The 15114-nt window shown below is 63.2% G+C and overlaps 1 protein-coding gene across 4 annotated transcripts; it reads left to right on the forward strand.

Moving 5' to 3' along the window:
* The first annotated feature begins 944 nt into the window (after positions 1-944).
* On the forward strand, positions 945-12224 carry LOC138825344 (phosphatidylinositol N-acetylglucosaminyltransferase subunit Q-like). 4 transcript variants are annotated; one of them, XM_070019767.1, is made up of 12 exons: positions 945-1048; positions 1813-1966; positions 2844-3542; positions 5045-5176; positions 5321-5441; positions 7470-7596; positions 7823-7976; positions 8078-8189; positions 8587-8667; positions 9115-9229; positions 11325-11386; positions 11979-12224. In XM_070019767.1, the coding sequence occupies exons 3-12, from the start codon at positions 2854-2856 to the stop codon at positions 12129-12131; spliced, it is 1746 nt and encodes a 581-aa protein (XP_069875868.1). In that variant the 5' UTR covers positions 945-1048; positions 1813-1966; positions 2844-2853; the 3' UTR covers positions 12132-12224. The 4 variants fall into 4 exon arrangements, with proteins under 4 accessions (XP_069875868.1, XP_069875865.1, XP_069875866.1 ...); XM_070019764.1 differs by lacking the exons at positions 945-1048; positions 1813-1966 and having other exon boundaries at positions 2011-3542; positions 5141-5176; XM_070019765.1 differs by lacking the exons at positions 945-1048; positions 1813-1966 and having other exon boundaries at positions 2012-3392.
* The last annotated feature ends 2890 nt before the right edge of the window (positions 12225-15114 follow it).

Here is a 15114-nt window from a genome sequence, read left to right on the forward strand (position 1 = left end):
GGCTCAAAGTGGTAGGGCATTACCCTTGAGTGAAAAGCTCAGGGACAGCACCAGGCGCTGAGTTCAAGCCCCACAATCAACAACCACAAAACAAAACCTTGCCGGCCCTGGCCCTGCAAGCCTGAGCTGTGCTCAGCCTGTCACCTGGAATTGGGAGTCTGTGATTTAACTGTTACGCCTACGGGGGTTCTCTCAGGGTCCTGGCCTTGATGCATGGGGTAAACGGACACATGTAAGAAAGCACATGGACTCAATAAACACTGTTTCTGTGTTGTTGGGGCTGCGGATGCCTGTGTGTTCTTGGGACACTGCACGCCCGGGCCTGTGAGCGCTGCGGGCACTCGGGACCCTGAGTGAGTGTGTGGGGCTCTGGCCTCTGAACTCTCCTGGCAATCCTTCTTTTTTCTCAGTCGTGGGTCTTGAACTCTGGGCGCTGTCCCTCAGGTATTCAGCTCAAGGCAAGCGCTCTAGCTCTACCACTTGAGCCACAGCGCCACTTCTGGTTTTCTGGTGGTTTATTGGAGATAAGAGTCTCACGGACTTTCCTGCCTGGTCTGGCTTTGAACCACGATCCTCAGATCTCAGCCTCCTGAGTAGCTAGGATTACAGGCGTGAGCCACCAGCGCTGGCACCTGATGGCCCCGGGCCGGGCAGTGGGACCAGGGCCAGGGTAGGGGTCGGGCGGCGGGGCGGGGGCCGGGGTCGGGGTCGGGTCCGGGCCGGGGCCGGGGTCGGGTCCGGGAGGCGGGGCCGGGGCGGGGGGCGGGGTCGGGTCCGGAGTCGGGGCCAGGTCCGGGTCTGGGTCCGGGCGGCGCGGTCGGGTCCGGGTCCGGGGTCGGGTCGGGGCCGCGGCGCGCGCGGAACCCCGGGGCGCGGCTCGAGCGCCGCACGGGCGCCTTTGGGCGCCGGACCGTCGCGCGGCAACGCGGGGCGAGCGGGCGGAAATGGGATTGGGGTCCGCGGCACCGGCGGAGGGGCCGAGGCCTCGAGCGCCGCCGTCCCGCCCGGCTCCCGCCACGCGGGGCGCCCTGGCCCCGGGCAGCAGCCGGTGAGCGCCGGGGAGGGCGGGAGGCCGCGGCGGGAGCCCGGGGAGCCCGGGCCGGGGGCGAGGCCCGGCCGCCCGGCCTCCCCGGCGACACGGCCCGGTCCCCAGAGCCAGGGCGCCCCGCGGGCGGGAGGAGCGGCGGCGGCGACCCCGCGCGTCCCTGACCCCCGCCTGGGCGGAGCCCGAGAGCGGAGGGGGGAGGGGGGAGGGCGGAGGGGGGAGGGCGGAACCCGAGAGCGGAGGGCGGAGGGGGGAGGACGGAGGGGGGAGGGCGGGGGGCGGGGGGAAGAAGGCGGGGGCGGGGGAGGGCGGAGGGGGGGAGGGCGGGGGGAGGGCGGGGGGGGCGGGGGGCGGAGGGGAGGAAGGCGGGGGCGGGGGAGGGCGGGGGGCGGGGGAAGAAGGCGGGGGCGGGGGAGGGCGGAGGGCGGGGGGGAGGGCGGAGGGCGGGGGGGAGGGCGGAGGGGGGGAGGGCGGAGGGGGGAGGGCGGGGGGGGGGGCGGGGGGGTGGGGGGGAGGCGGGCGGGGGAGGGCGGAGGGCGGGGGGGAGGGTGGATGGGGGGAGGGCGGAGGGGGGAGGGCGGAGGGGGGGAGGGCAGAGGGGGGTGGGGGGGTGGGGGGGAGGCGGGGGGGGGGGGTAGGGGGTAGGGGGGTGGGGGGGGGAGGCGGGCGGGCGGAGTGGGAACCGGCGGCCGGCCAGCCTCGCTGGGCCCGGCCCAGGCGCCGGTGCTTCAGTTCCTGGCTCCTTTTCTCCTCTTCTTCCGGCGCAGCGCGGCCCTGGCCCTGCCCCTCGCCCTGGCCCTGCCCCTCGCGCCGGCCCGGCCGGGCTGCCCCGTTGTCCGCCCAGGGCGCCGCCGCTGCCCCCGCCGCCCGCGCCCGCATCCTTCCCAGGCTCCCCGAGCCGCGCAGCCGGCCGGGGCCCAGGTGAGCGCCAGGGTGGGAACTGGCCCATCACCGGGTCAGAGCGCCGACCTTTGCCCTCCACTCTCTTCCCTTACGGGGAGGAGCTTCTTGTGAAGGTGGCTTTTAAAGCAAAAGGCTGGCGGGTGCATTGCGTTGAATTCACCCATGTGAACGTTCCAGGTGGCCACCCCAGTCTTGTGCGTACTGCTGGGCCAAGGGTGTTTCTCTTCCCCAGCCACAGCCCTCAGCTGTCTGGTGTTGTGTTCCCCAGAGAGGGTCATGGTGGGTCTCTACTGTCTGGGCTGTCCTGACAGGCTGAGATGGAAAGGCTTGGGCTGTGCTGGCTGGGCCGGTCTCCTTTGGCCACAGTGGGCTCCTCTCAAGCAGAATTGCCAAACCGCTGTCATAACGTCCTGATGCCCAGCGTCTGGCCTTCCGGAGGAGGAAGGGACAGGAAGAGAACATGGCTTTTGGTGCTGCCTGGGGATTTGACGGGCTGGGGTGGAGCATGGGTTTCCCCGTAGGCATGTTCACCAGCTGCCTGCCCTGCGTAGTTATGGGGGGAGGGGATGTTGGGAGTCCTAGAGGCGGCCTGCTCACGTGGAGCCCACTGCCCACCCACAGGAAGAAGGAAGCTCCACAGCCCCATGCCAGGGCAGGCCTGCCTCAGAATGGGAGGCGGCGCTGGCCTGCCGAGGCACGCGGTGCTGCTGTGCTGGGTCTGGCTTGGGGGGCTGCCCGTGGGAGATGGAAGGCCATGGCCCACAGCCGCCACGAGGCAACCCACCCCGGAGGGCAAGGACATGCCCTCTAGGCCGTGGCCCCGCCCGTGGCCCCGCCGCCGCTGCCAGCCACGCAGCGGCAGCACTTCTCAGCCAGCTCTCTCCTTCCCTTCCAGGGCGCCCGGCATGATGCTCAAGGCCTTCTTCCCCACATGCTGTGCCTCAGCAGACAGTGGGCTGCTGGTGGGTCGGTGGGTTCCGGAACAAAGCAGTGCTGTGGTCCTGGCTGTGGTGCACTTTCCTTTCATCCCCATCCAGGTTAAGCGGCTCCTGGCACAGGTGCAGCAGGCCAGCCGGGTCGGTGTGACCGTGCTGGGCACCTGGTGTCACCACCAGCAGGAGCCTGAGGAAGGCCTGGGCCACTTCCTGGAGGGCCTGAGTGCCATCTTCACCCATGAGCCCTGGTTGCAGCTCTGTCGGGAGAAGGGCAGCAGGGCCTGGAGCTGCAGGGCCACGCACCACCAACTGCCTGCCACCCCGGGCACCCCCAGCGAGGACCAGGTCATGCTCATTTTCTACGACCAGCGAAAGGTGCTGCTGTCCTGGCTGCATCCCCCTGCGGTGCTGCCTGATCAGCAGGCCGGAGATGCCGCCGCCAGTGCTGGGGGTCTGGCTGCCGTCTTCGACACAGTGGCGCAGAGTGAGGTGCTCTTCCGCGGTGACCGGTACGATGAAGGGCCTGTGCGGCTGAGCCATTGGCAGTCAGAGGGTGTGGAAGGCAGCATCCTTGTGGAGTTGGCAAAGTGGGCCTCGGGGCCCCTCTGTCTGCTGCTGGCCTCTCTGCTCTCGCTGGTCTCTGCTGCCGGTACTTGCTGGTAGGTGCCCAGGGGCCGGGCGGGGTACAGTAGAGAGCCAGGCCCCTGAGAACCTTAGGCTCACCTCCTACTGTGGCTGGAGGCCCATGGGGACCCTGCCCAGGACCCTGGCCATCCTCCCACCCTGAGCATCCTTGAAGTACTGGGGATGGCCGTGGCTCTTGTGTCTTATTCCTGACTGGGTTAGATCCACTGTTTTCAGCAGCTTCTGGGTTGTCTGAGGTCCACTGCCTAGGGGCACAGGTTGAACTACCGATGGCCCAAGTCCCCAAAATAACTTAGATATTGTTCCCAAATGGTCGTTGGCTGCCCCGGCTAGGAATCCTCTGCCTTGTGAGGTCAGAGGGAAGCGAAGCTGCCCGCTTCCCCAGTGCCCTGACTGCTTGTCCCTGCAGGCCTCACCCCTGCAGTGCTCACCTGCAGAAGAGTGCTTCTCAGCCAGGCGCGGTGGTTGATATCTGAGCATCACAGTTTAGAGCCAGCCCCGCAGGAACGTCTGTGAGACTCTTATCTCCAACTAACCACCAGAAAACCAGAAATAATGCTGTGGCTCCAAGTGGTAGAGTGCTAGCCTTGAGCAAAAGAGCTCAGGGACAGCGCCCAGGTTCTGAGTTCAAGCCCTGTGGCTGCTGACCCCCCCCCCCCCCAAAAAAAAAGAAAAAGAAAAAAGGCAAAGGGTTTGTGAAAGTCCTTGATGCACGGCAAGAGCGCAGCTGTTGGCTGGCTAGTGTCAGTGTCACTGGCTGGGTGGGTCCTCTGGGCTCGCGTGCCCCTTTTGTACCCTCCGTAAGCAGTTCCAGGATACAGTGGGGCTTGGTCTGCGCTGGGCCAGTTTGCAGTCCTAGAGCACCGCACCGGTGGTAGGAGCAGTCTTTGTGTCTGGCAAGCATTAATTTTCCTCCAAAGCTCTAGGCATAGGTTCTGGCGTGGGTTAGTTGAAACGCTGCACTTTCAGAAGTCCCTAGTTCCCTCTGGATCCACAGGGCCCCTGAGCAGGGGTACGGGCTCCTGGCTGACCTTGCTGACCTCCGCTCTCATCCATGTGAATGTGGCAGAGTTGCTACCAGCACCGTCTCCACCTCCCTTAGTGTGCAGACATCTGGAAGGGTCCCCATGTCTCCCTTGTCCATGAGAGATTGAGTCTTGACGGGGAGCCAGGCCAGCCCGGGGACCCTTGCCAAGCCTCTGGGCTGCCATCTGGCAGGCAGAGCAAGTCCTGGGTGGGTGGGAGGTGACCTGATTCCCGCTCCAGACCGTCTTGGTGCTCAGTGCTGCCTGCCTGGTGGGCTGTGTGCTCCAGGTTTGTTGAGGCTAAGGGTGGCCATACCGGAGGGGCCCCTGGAGAACAGCCCAGCCCTCCCTGTGCTTGGCTGGGCCATGGGTCTTATGCACTGCCTCTGCCCTGCTGGGTTAACTCTTCTTCCCTGTGAGGAAAGGGGGGTCTGCAGGGAGGAGGAACTGGACATGGAAAATGCAGTGTCGACCTTGTGCCCGCCCCCCAGGCTGTGGAGGCTGTGGCCCCTGCCCTTCATTGGGAGCAAGCTCTCCACCTGTGAGCAGCTCCGGCACAGACTGGAGCAACTCACGCTTGTTTTCAGCACTGAGAAGGCCCAGAGCCCCTCGGAGCTGATGAGGTATGGGCCTGCCCCGGGGCGGGGGGGGGGGGGACGGGGGACGGCCACGCCCAGCCCTTTCCCCTTGCCCACCCTCTCTGTGCCCCTCCTGCCACGCCTTCTGAGGTGGCCTAGGCATCCAGCTCTTGCTGACGGTCCTTTTAGGAAGGCCAACACGTTGATCTCTGTGCTCATGGATGTGACCCTTGGCCTCCTGTTGCTCTCTTGGCTCCACGGCAGTAACCGACTTGGGCAGCTGGCTGATGCCCTCGTGCCTGCGGCTGATGTGAGTAGATGAAGGTGGGGAACCCTGGGCAGCAGTCCCTCGGAAGGCCAAAGCAGCTCTTCTCTGCCCAGAGAAAGTTCAGGGGTGGGCTGGGGGCTGGGAATGTGGTTTCGTGGTAGAATGTTTGCCTAGCACACATGAAGTACTGGGTTGGATTCCGAAGTACCACATAAACAGAAAGAGCCGGAAGTGGTGCTATGGCTCATGTTGTAGAGTGCTAGCCCTGAGCAAAAGAAGCTCAGGAACACTGCCCAGGCCCTGAGTTCAAGCCCCAGGACTGCCTCCCCACCCCACCCCCACCCCCCCAAAAAGGAAAGTTCCTGGGGGACACAGACTTGTATTTCAACGCCAAGTATTCACCATGTCTTCCCAAAGATGGCCCCTGTGGCTAGGGTTGAAGATCTCCGTTGCCTCCCTTTCTGGTGACCTCTCATCTCCAGCAGCCTCGGGTGTCTGGAGGGCCCAGCTACTCCCGGGCTAAGTCCATACTTCCTACGCTGACAGCCAGGGGCACAAGCTTGTCTTCTGGGCCTGGCTTTGCCTTCATGGCCCGTGCAACATGTCAGGGCTGGGGGTGGGCCTTCCCTCCTCATCCACTCTGAGTCTTTAACCTCCCTCTTCCTTGGATCCCAAACCTAACTCTACCATTAAGAGAGTGTCTTCCTGGGCAGGGTGTTCTCTTTGCACTTTCAGCTTTTTCTTCTTTTTTATTTTATTTATTTATTTATTTATTTTTGGGTCTGGTCGTGGGGCCTGAACTCTGGGCCTGGGTGCTGTTCCTCAGCTCTTCAGCTCAAGGCGAGCGCTCTACCACTTGAGCCACAGTGCCACTTCCGGCTTTTTTCTTTTTGCTTATGTGGTGCTGAGGAATTGAACCCACGGCCTCAGGCATGCAAGGCAAGCGCTCTATCACTGAGCCACCTTCCCAGCCCCTTTTCTTTATTTTATTTTCCAGCTTTTTGGTGGTTAGTTGGAGATAGGAGTCTGTCTCATTGACTCCTGCCAGGGGCTGGCTTTGAACTGTGATCCTCAAATCTCAGCTTTCTGAGTAGCTAGGATTATAGGCATGAGCCACTGGTATTCAGCTACCTGAAGGCCTCTGTGAACCTGTGTGGCCAGGCCAGGACTCTGGGGTCAGGAGAGGTAGCCTCTGGGCTTACCACGGGCTTTGGGAAAGCAGGGAAGCCAGCCTAGGGGAGGAAGGAGGCTGTGAGAAGGGCTGAGAGCGTGGCTGTTTCTGTATTCTGCCGCGTGGCCAACTTTGTCTTAGACCTCTTTTTTACAGAATTGCTCAAAAATATAAATATTTAATTTCAAAATGAAGTTTTTCCCTGCGACCAAGCTTTTTTATTCTTTAAATATTAAATAAGCTCTATTTATAAAGAATGTTTTCTTCCCTCTCTTGCTGGCCCTGAGAGGGCTGAGGCTGTAGCAGGGGGTTGGGATGGATAGGGTGGGGCACCGAGATGTTTCTGTGGCCTCACCTTCCCTTAGCGGGGTGTGGGGGGCCCTCCCCACCCCCATCACCACATGACCTGCACACGCACAACAGCTCTCCCCTGGGTGCCCAGAACTTCGCTGTGGAGGCCCTTGAGCTGTCCAGGGGTGCTTGTTGTCCAGCATTCTCCTGCTGCCTGGGCCCTTGAGGGGTCTGAAACCCCATGGGATGGCCCCTGTCACTGCCCTGGAGCCCCAGGCCTCTGATGGTGGGCTGGGGTCTTTGGCAGAAGACTGACTCACAGACTCACAGGTTCTCCTGCAGGCCTGAGGCGGGCCCTGTCCAGGCATCACTCAGGGTTTGAAGTGGTAAAGTAGAGAAAGAGGAATACTGTAAGGTGGAGATGGCTGTCCGTGAGGAACGGCTGGGACAGGCCCCGGGGAGCAGGGGCAACTGTCAGCTGCCCAGGCTGTGAACAGCCTGCCAGGAGGATGGAGAGCTGGCTCTCAGCAGGCCTCTGTGAAGAGCCTGGAGGAAGGAAGTATTAACTGCCCTTGCCCTGCCCACGTCCCCTTCACCGTGTTCTGCAGCATGTAGCCGAGGAGCTCCAGCATCTCCTGCAGTGGCTGATGGGAGCTCCGGCCGGGCTCAAGATGAACCGGGCCCTGGACCAGGTGCTAGGCCGCTTCTTCCTGTACCACATACACCTGTGGATCAGTGAGTGCCGACGTGGAGTGAGGGGCCCAGCCAGACTGCGTGGAGGGCAGGGAGGCTGGTCGGGCCGTCCCTTCTGCCCCACCCTCCCGGCCTCCGGGGTGTGAAGCCTGCCAGGCTGGGCACAATCAGGCACTGTTTCCCAGGTCTCGGGTCTCTGTCCCCACTGAGCAACTCAGGGTGCCGGGCTCTTCCAGGGCGCCTCTCAGGGCTGACCCTCCTCCTGCAGGCTACATCCACCTCATGTCCCCCTTCATTGAGCGCATCCTGTGGCACGTGGGCCTCTCGGCCTGCCTGGGGCTGACCGTCGCCCTGTCCATCCTGTCAGACATCGTTGCTCTTCTCACCTTCCACATCTACTGCTTCTACGTCTACGGTGCCAGGTGAGAGTGAAGGCTTCTGAGCTGGTGCACCATGGCGGGAGGGCGGGTGGGTGAAGTCAGGGCCCTGGCTGCCCTGCACTATGCCTGCCTCCATCCTGCAGGCTCTACTGCTTGAAGATCTACGGCCTGTCCTCTCTCTGGCGGCTGTTCCGGGGGAAGAAGTGGAACGTTTTGCGCCAGCGTGTGGACTCCTGCTCCTATGACCTGGACCAGGTACCTGCAGGGCTCAAAGAGGGGTGCCACCAGGGGGCACCTACTCCTACTGCAGGCTTGCCCTGGGGGAGGTGCCATCAGACCAACAGACTTCCCCAGGTGGGGTCAAACTCTGCACCCCCTCGGCAGGGCCGCGGCAGGGGCCTGTCCCACGCCTGTGACGGCCACTTTGTCTGGCATTGTGTGGTGTGCGGCCGTGCGCTCCGGCGGGTGCACGGCGCTTGTGGGCACCGCTCTGTGGCACTGCTCAGTGCCGCCAGGCGTGGGCCCCCTGCACTGCTTGGGAGGACTGGCAGTCCCAGCTGCGGGACCTGACTGGCTGGGGAGGGGCAGGAGCATGTGGAGAGGCACGCGGGAGGGCCAGCCCAGCAGGTCTGCCGTTCGGTCTCCCCTGCAGCTCTTCATCGGGACCCTGCTCTTCACCATCCTGGTCTTCTTGCTGCCCACCACCGCCCTGTACTACCTGGTGTTCACGCTGGTGAGCGTCAGTGCCGCGCCCTCGCTGCAGGCTCCTCCGTGAGCTGGGCGGTGGCGGGCCATCTGTGCTTCCCCTCGGGGCCGTGGCTCTGGTGGGCCCTCTGGGGCTGAGGCGGATGAGGTCCTACCTTCCCCTGCCGGGCTTGGGGCTGGGCGCAGGGGAGAGCGGCACCTGTGGCGGGTGTTGGCGGGGCTGTGCCTGGCACCCAGGTGGCCTGTCAGTGTGGCGTTGTGCAGCTCCTGTCCTGGTACAGGCACTGACCTGCCCCTGGCTCCTTCCCTCCTGACTGCTAGTCCCTGGTCCATGGCCACACTTCATCCACACTTCGTCCTTGAGCCCCTGGGCCACCCTTTGGCCCAGGACCCTGTTGGGCTGCTCTGCTCATGGACATGATCAGTCAGGCTGTGTGTGCAGCCCTGGCCCAGCGACCTGATGTCACCTTCGCAGCTCCGGCTCCTCGTGGTCACGGTGCAGGGCCTGATTCATCTGCTTGTGGACCTCATCAACTCGCTGCCTCTCTACTCTCTTGGCCTTCGGCTCTGCCGGCCCTACCGGCTGGCAGGTAAGTACTGTGTGCTGTGTGCTCTGTGGCTGGCCGTTGGCAGGTAGGTACACACACCTGCACTGCCGCTTCTAGTACTTCAGGAAGGCAGGTCCTCCCAGTCCCCAGCTTCTGTCAGGACTGTCCCGGCCAGCTTCCAGCCAGCTGCCTCCTGGGAGGTCGGTAAGGAGGTCCCCTGAGGTCCACGTGTGGCTCTTGTTCTTTCTTTCTTTCTTTCTTTCTTTTTGTCGGTCATGGGGCCTGAACTCTGGGCTTGGGCGCTGTCCCACCGCTCTCCAGCTCAAGGCTAGCGCTCTACCACTGAGCCAACTTCCCAGCCCCCTTGCTCTTTAATTAACAAATTTATTTTTGGGTATTGTATCACTTGAGCCACATCTCAATCTCCCTTCTGGCTTTTGTGTGTGTGCTGGTCTTTGGGCATGAACTCAGGGCCTGGGTGCTGTTTCTGAGATTTTGTGTTCAAGGCTGGCACTTTACCACTGGAGCCACGGCTTACCCTTGGGAATAAGAGTCTCACAGACTTTCCTGCTTAGGCAGATTTTGAACCTCGATCTTCAAATCTCAGCCTCCTGAGTAGCTAGGACTGTAGGTTTGAGCCACCAGCACCTGAGCCCTTCCAGCTTTTCGCTGGTTAAATGGGGATCTAAGTCTTTTGGATCTGTCTGCCTGGGCTGGCGTCAAACCTTGATCTCGGGCTCTCAGCCCCTGATCAGTCCCAGTGCATCACTCAGTGGCCGCTGGGTGCCCTGCCCTTGCCTTTTCTTTTGGTGTGTTAAGTACCTGCTGGTCTGACTGGGCTGTGCCTGCCCCCAGCTTTGAAGGGACAGGTGCGTGAGGGTGTGGCTGGCCACACCCTGTGTGACAGAAGCATCTTGCACAGGTCTCACAGTATTCAGCACCTGGCTTTCCCCGGCTTTCCCCTGCTTCATGTTGCTTTCTGACACCAGCTGAGGGAGCCTGTCCCTGCAAGGCTTGGGACTGTGGCTTGTCTCTTCTGACTTTGAACATATTCTGGGAGCCCACAGATTTCCTGAACTATCTAGGAGGTCCCAGTGAGCATCAAGTTCCAGCCTTTTTTTTTTTTTTGGTTGGTCGTGGGGCCTGAACTCTGGGCCTGGGCGCTGTCCCTCAGCTCTTCAGCTCAAGGCAGGTGCTCTACTGCTTGAGCCACAGCGCCACTTCCAGTTTTCTAGTGGTTTTTATTGGAGATAAGAGTCTCATGGACTTTCCTGCTTGGGCTGGCTTTGAACCGTGATCCTCAGATCTCAGCCTCCTGAGTAGCTGGGATGACAGGCGTGAGCCACTGGTGCCCAGCTTTAGTTCCAACTTATTACTGGTTAATTCGAGTCTCACACACTTCTCCTCAAGTTGGCTTTGAACTCTGGCCTCAGATCTCAGCCTTTGGAGTAGCTAGGGTTCCAGGTGTGGATCATCATTGCCCAGTCACTCCTGTTATTTTTTCCAGTCCTGGGCTTGAACTCATGGCTTAGGCACTGTCTCTGAGCTTCTTTGGCTCAAGGCTAGCACTCTACCACTAGAACCACAGCATCACTTCTAGCTTTTTCTGTGTATGTGGTACTGAGGAATCCAACCCAGGGCTTCATGCATGCTAGGCAAGTACCCTACCACTGAGCCATCTTCCCAGCCTGTTTAAGAACCTTCCACCTTGGGACTTCCTAAACTTGGAGCCCTAACTGCAAGCCTGTGTTGTCATAGGCTCCCAAGCTGATCAACACACTGAGTAGTCAGCAGGGCAGCTGCCATCCACGTGCTCTGTGTGCTGCTGGACAATCCACATACTGTCAGCCTGCGGGGCCCCCCCCGCCCCGCATGCCTCCCCCTCCCATGCCCCTCAGCTCTCCCTCTCAGGACACTCTTCTGTCTTCTGTGCTACTCTATAGAGGCAAATCAGGATGGGGAGCAGGCGAGGCCTGTGTTCTCTAGGTGCCCCCCAGGTGCTGCTTGGCAAGGCCTTTCCCATTAGAGCTCTCTGCCTACAGGAACCCACAGCACATGGCAGGACCTGTGGGCACTCTGTGGAGCACTGGGGATCGAGGCTGGCACCTACCTCTTAAGCACCTTGCTCTCTTTGCAGCTGGAGTGAAGTTCCGAGTCCTGGAGCACAGGGCAGGCAGACCTCTCTGCCTCCTGATGCAGGTAAGGTCTCCCGTGCCCCTCACTGCTCTACCATGCTTTGCCACCATGTGGGACAGTTGGGGGTCAGCTGCTGTGGGGCCTGAGTGTTAGCATGCCAGCCCGGGGTTATGTGTCAGCAAAAAGGTCCAGCGGAAGTGAGGATTGGGTTCCACGAGGTTAGCCAGCCACGGCTCAGTATCAGGACCCATTGTGCCTGAGACCCGCTGGCGGCCCACGTGTGCCCACCGGGGATGGAGGTTCTAGCTCTGAGTCAGAGACACACTGGGCTGCCCACCTGGCTCCATTCTCCGTCTCCTGTCCTGGGCCCCACAGGGCTCAAGGTCCAAAAGAAACGAACTTAGCGAAAGCCTGTGACTATGCCGTTGTTTCCTGTCAGCTAGACTGTCTTGGGTGCTTGGTCCCTGTGAGGGTGAGTGGGCAGGGTTGAGGCTAACTTAAGTTCCCTCCTGGGCAGACGCCCGCCCCAGCGTGGTGTCTCCCAGAGGCTTGGGCATTTGCAGTCTCTGCTGAGTGGATCCTGAGGTGGATGGATCTATTCTAGCCCCGAAGTACGCTGACCACTCACCTGCTCACCACTGCCCTGTCCTTCCAGATAAACCCCCTGCCCTACAGCCGCGTGGCGCACACCTACCGCCTCCCCAGCTGTGGCTGCCCTCCCAAGCACTCCTGGGGCTCTCTGTGCCGCAAGCTGTTCTTTGGAGAGCTTATCTACCCCTGGAGGCAGAGAGGGGAAAAGCAGGACTGAGCAGCCAGTCTCCGCTCACAGCCGTCATCCCTCTGCTGGTGGCAGCCGTCACAGCCGCCATCCTTCTTTGCCAGATGGCACTGGTCTTGGGAACAGCGGGGACCCACACAGGGGCCAACCAGAATGGCCCTGTTCTCTGTGTGAGCGGGCCTTCTTCCCGAATCCCTGTCCTGCCTCCTGGGCTTCTCCGAAGGCCCTGCCAGCCTGTGCTGACCCTCCTGTACCGCCTGCCTGGAGACCTTGCTTCTAGAAGGTCTGCCGTGGCATACACTCTTAGCAGCCTGCAGCCCCTGCGTGGCTGTCCCCCTGGCCCAGCGGTCACCGGCCAGGCAGGCCCTGGGGCCTTCCAGATGCCTCCCTGGAATGCCTCCATCTGAGGGATTGAAGCAGTTGCTGACCCCCAGGCCTGGTGGACCAGACCTTCCCACCCCGAATCTTGCTGGGCTCATTGGTGCTCCCCTAAGGTCGCTTTGTGAAGAGCTGCTGATAGGCCACTGGCTATCTTTTTGCGTGGAGCCAGGCCTTGTGAGGTAGCCCGGGCTACCTATTTGGAAACTGGATGCCTGCCCATCTGGCTGGCCCACCCTGCCCAGTCGCCCTGGGACAGGTCCTCTGGTAAGACCTTCCATCTCCTGTCACTGGCTTCCTGCTTCTGCAGCCCAGAGTGTGAATTGCCCTGGGTGATCGTGGCTGGGCTACCTGCCCATCACCAGATCCCATGTCAGGAGAGAAAGCTGAGGGTGCGGTGCCAAGTGGTGTGGAAGCGTCCACGTAGGGGGAAGGGCAGTGCGTCCTGCTCATCCAGTAGGGACACTCAGGATTGTCTTCTTCCCATACTCCTTTGCCACAGACCTCAGCAACTCAAAGCCCCTGGTCCAGCACTGGTGGGGATGAGTCTGGACCCTGACTTTTACCGTGTTCACAATAAAACCTGCTATGAGCTTGGAGTGCCAGCTTGGCCTTTCCCATGGAGCATGCACTCTGGTCTGGGGAGGCCCATGGTACCTGGGCTGGGTGGGTATAGAGACCTCCTAGAGGACTAGGATGTGCTCTGGCTGGCAGACTGTGTCCTGTTTGTGGTCTACAGCAGGTCTGGGTGAGTATGCAGGCCTTGGGTCCTCGGTGTTCTGGCGCAGGTGGGTAAACCAGGGCTGCAGGGCCTCTGATCACAACTTCACCTGGCATAAGGGGCTGACTTCTGGGATAGGATATACCTTGGGGAAATAGGGCACTAACTATGCTGGTTCTGGTGAGTGTGCAGAGTCTGCAGTCCCTGGACTGGGCTGCTGGAATTTCTGCCTCCTGTCCAGACTACGGAGAAGGATTTGGACACTAGGGAGGCCCCTGAGCGCCATCTTGGTCTGGATTTCCAAGTGTCCATCAGACCTGCAGACTGCCAATGGGCTCCTCTCGCTGTGGTACCGGGGACGACCGTCCAGGTGGGCCCCACAAAGTCCAGAGGACTCCGGTTGGAGCTTCCCAGCGGCCAGATGCGGAGGCTCAGTTGCACGTGGTTGCCACACATCCTGTTCACATCCTCTCCTGTGCCTGGCTGGCCTGCTTCCCCCGGCCCCGGCCCCCTGCTTTATGCAGCCCTGTCGTGGGCCTCGCCGGAGCGCTCCCCGCCGCTGGACACCAGAGCGGCCCCCGGGTGCGGTGGGTCCGTGGGCATGCGTCCTGCAAATGGCCATTCCTGGCAGACAGTGTGGCCACGGGGGAGGCAGGGCACCCCACCCAGGCCCCGGGTCTGCGGCAGTGTCCGCAGCAGGCCCGGCCTCCCAGCGGCTAGAAGAGGAGCCTACCGAGGGTGGGGGAAGAGGGGGGACCCCGCCCCCGGCCCCCCCAACCCCCGCGGGCGCGCGACCCCGACCCCGGCCCCCCCACGCCCCCCCCCGCGGGCGCGCGACCCCGCCCCCGGCCCCCCCTCCTCCCCGCGGGCGCGCGACCCCCCACCCCCGGCCCCCCCCCCGCGGGCGCGCGACCCCGCCCCCGGCCCCCCCCACGCCCCCCCCCCCCGCGGGCGCGCGACCCCGACCCCGGCCCCCCCCCTCCTCCCCGCGGGCGCGCGTCCCCGACCCCGGCCCCCCCTCCTCCCCGCGGGCGCGCGACCCCGCCCCCGGCCCCCCCAACCCCCGCGGGCGCGCGACCCCGACCCCGGCCCTTCCCCCGCCGCGGGCGCGCGTCGGGGCGGGACTAGGCTGCCGTCGGCCGCGCCCAGCAGGCGGAAGGCCCGCCTTCCGGGCCGCTCAGGAGAAAGCCCCGCCTCCGGCCCGCCACACCCCCGGGGAAGCGCGTCCCCGACGGACGGCCGTTTCGCCTCGCCTCCTCCGGGTCTCCGCGGGATCAGCCGGCTCAGCTTGCTGGAGTCTCGGTCCTGGTGGACCCGCCCGCCTCGAGCGGCGCCGCCGCCGTCCCGCCGCTGGTACGCGGCCGGCACCAGCGCCAACAGCCTAGAGCTTCCTGATTGGCGAGAGCGCTAGGAAGGGGGCGGGGACTGCCTGGTGGGCTAGGGGGCGGGGCTACGGTAGCGGGTGCTCTGATAGACATGTAGAGCAGCCAATGGTTGCAGGAAAATGGGGGCAGGAGGCCGGGGGCTACGTCGGTGAGGTGGGCACGTCCGTAGTGTTCGTAACGCTGAGTTAAGCCGGTGTGTGTGGGGAGGGGGGGGGGGGTGGCACGTATTTGACGGGCGGACGAACGGGCTAACAGCCGTGGGAAACGGAGCGGAGGCCGGCCAATAGGGACGGCCCGAGGCAGGGTGGCCACGGGGCGGAGCCGCTCGAGGCTCCGCGGCGCCGAGCGTGTGTGGGAAACGCCGGGGCGGGGCAGCCGCGACAGCCAGGCGGCCGGGCCAATGGCCGGCGGAGGGTCGGCCACCGGCGGCCAATGACCGCGCCGCGTGCGGGGCGGGGGGCGGGGCCGCGCGGCGCCAGCGAGCGGGCGGGGGCGGGCGGCGCGGCCGCGGGGAGGTGAGGCGGGCGGT

This window comes from Dipodomys merriami, unplaced genomic scaffold (assembly GCF_024711535.1).
Source record: "Dipodomys merriami isolate MVZ:Mamm:240054 unplaced genomic scaffold, mDipMer1.0.p SCAF_137, whole genome shotgun sequence".
NCBI lineage: Eukaryota > Metazoa > Chordata > Mammalia > Rodentia > Heteromyidae > Dipodomys > Dipodomys merriami.

What these genes read in the sequence shown, in the direction of transcription:
- LOC138825344 (XM_070019764.1), top strand. Translation starts at nt 2,515, where the DNA reads ATGTTGGGAGTCCTAGAGGCGGCCTGCTCACGTGGAGCCCACTGCCCA. An exon ending in CCCTCGTGCCTGCGGCTGAT is followed by an intron (nt 5,442 to 7,469) that starts GTGAGTAGATGA and finishes CGTGTTCTGCAG; the next exon opens with CATGTAGCCGAGGAGCTCCA. An exon ending in GCTCCTATGACCTGGACCAG is followed by an intron (nt 8,190 to 8,586) that starts GTACCTGCAGGG and finishes TCTCCCCTGCAG; the next exon opens with CTCTTCATCGGGACCCTGCT.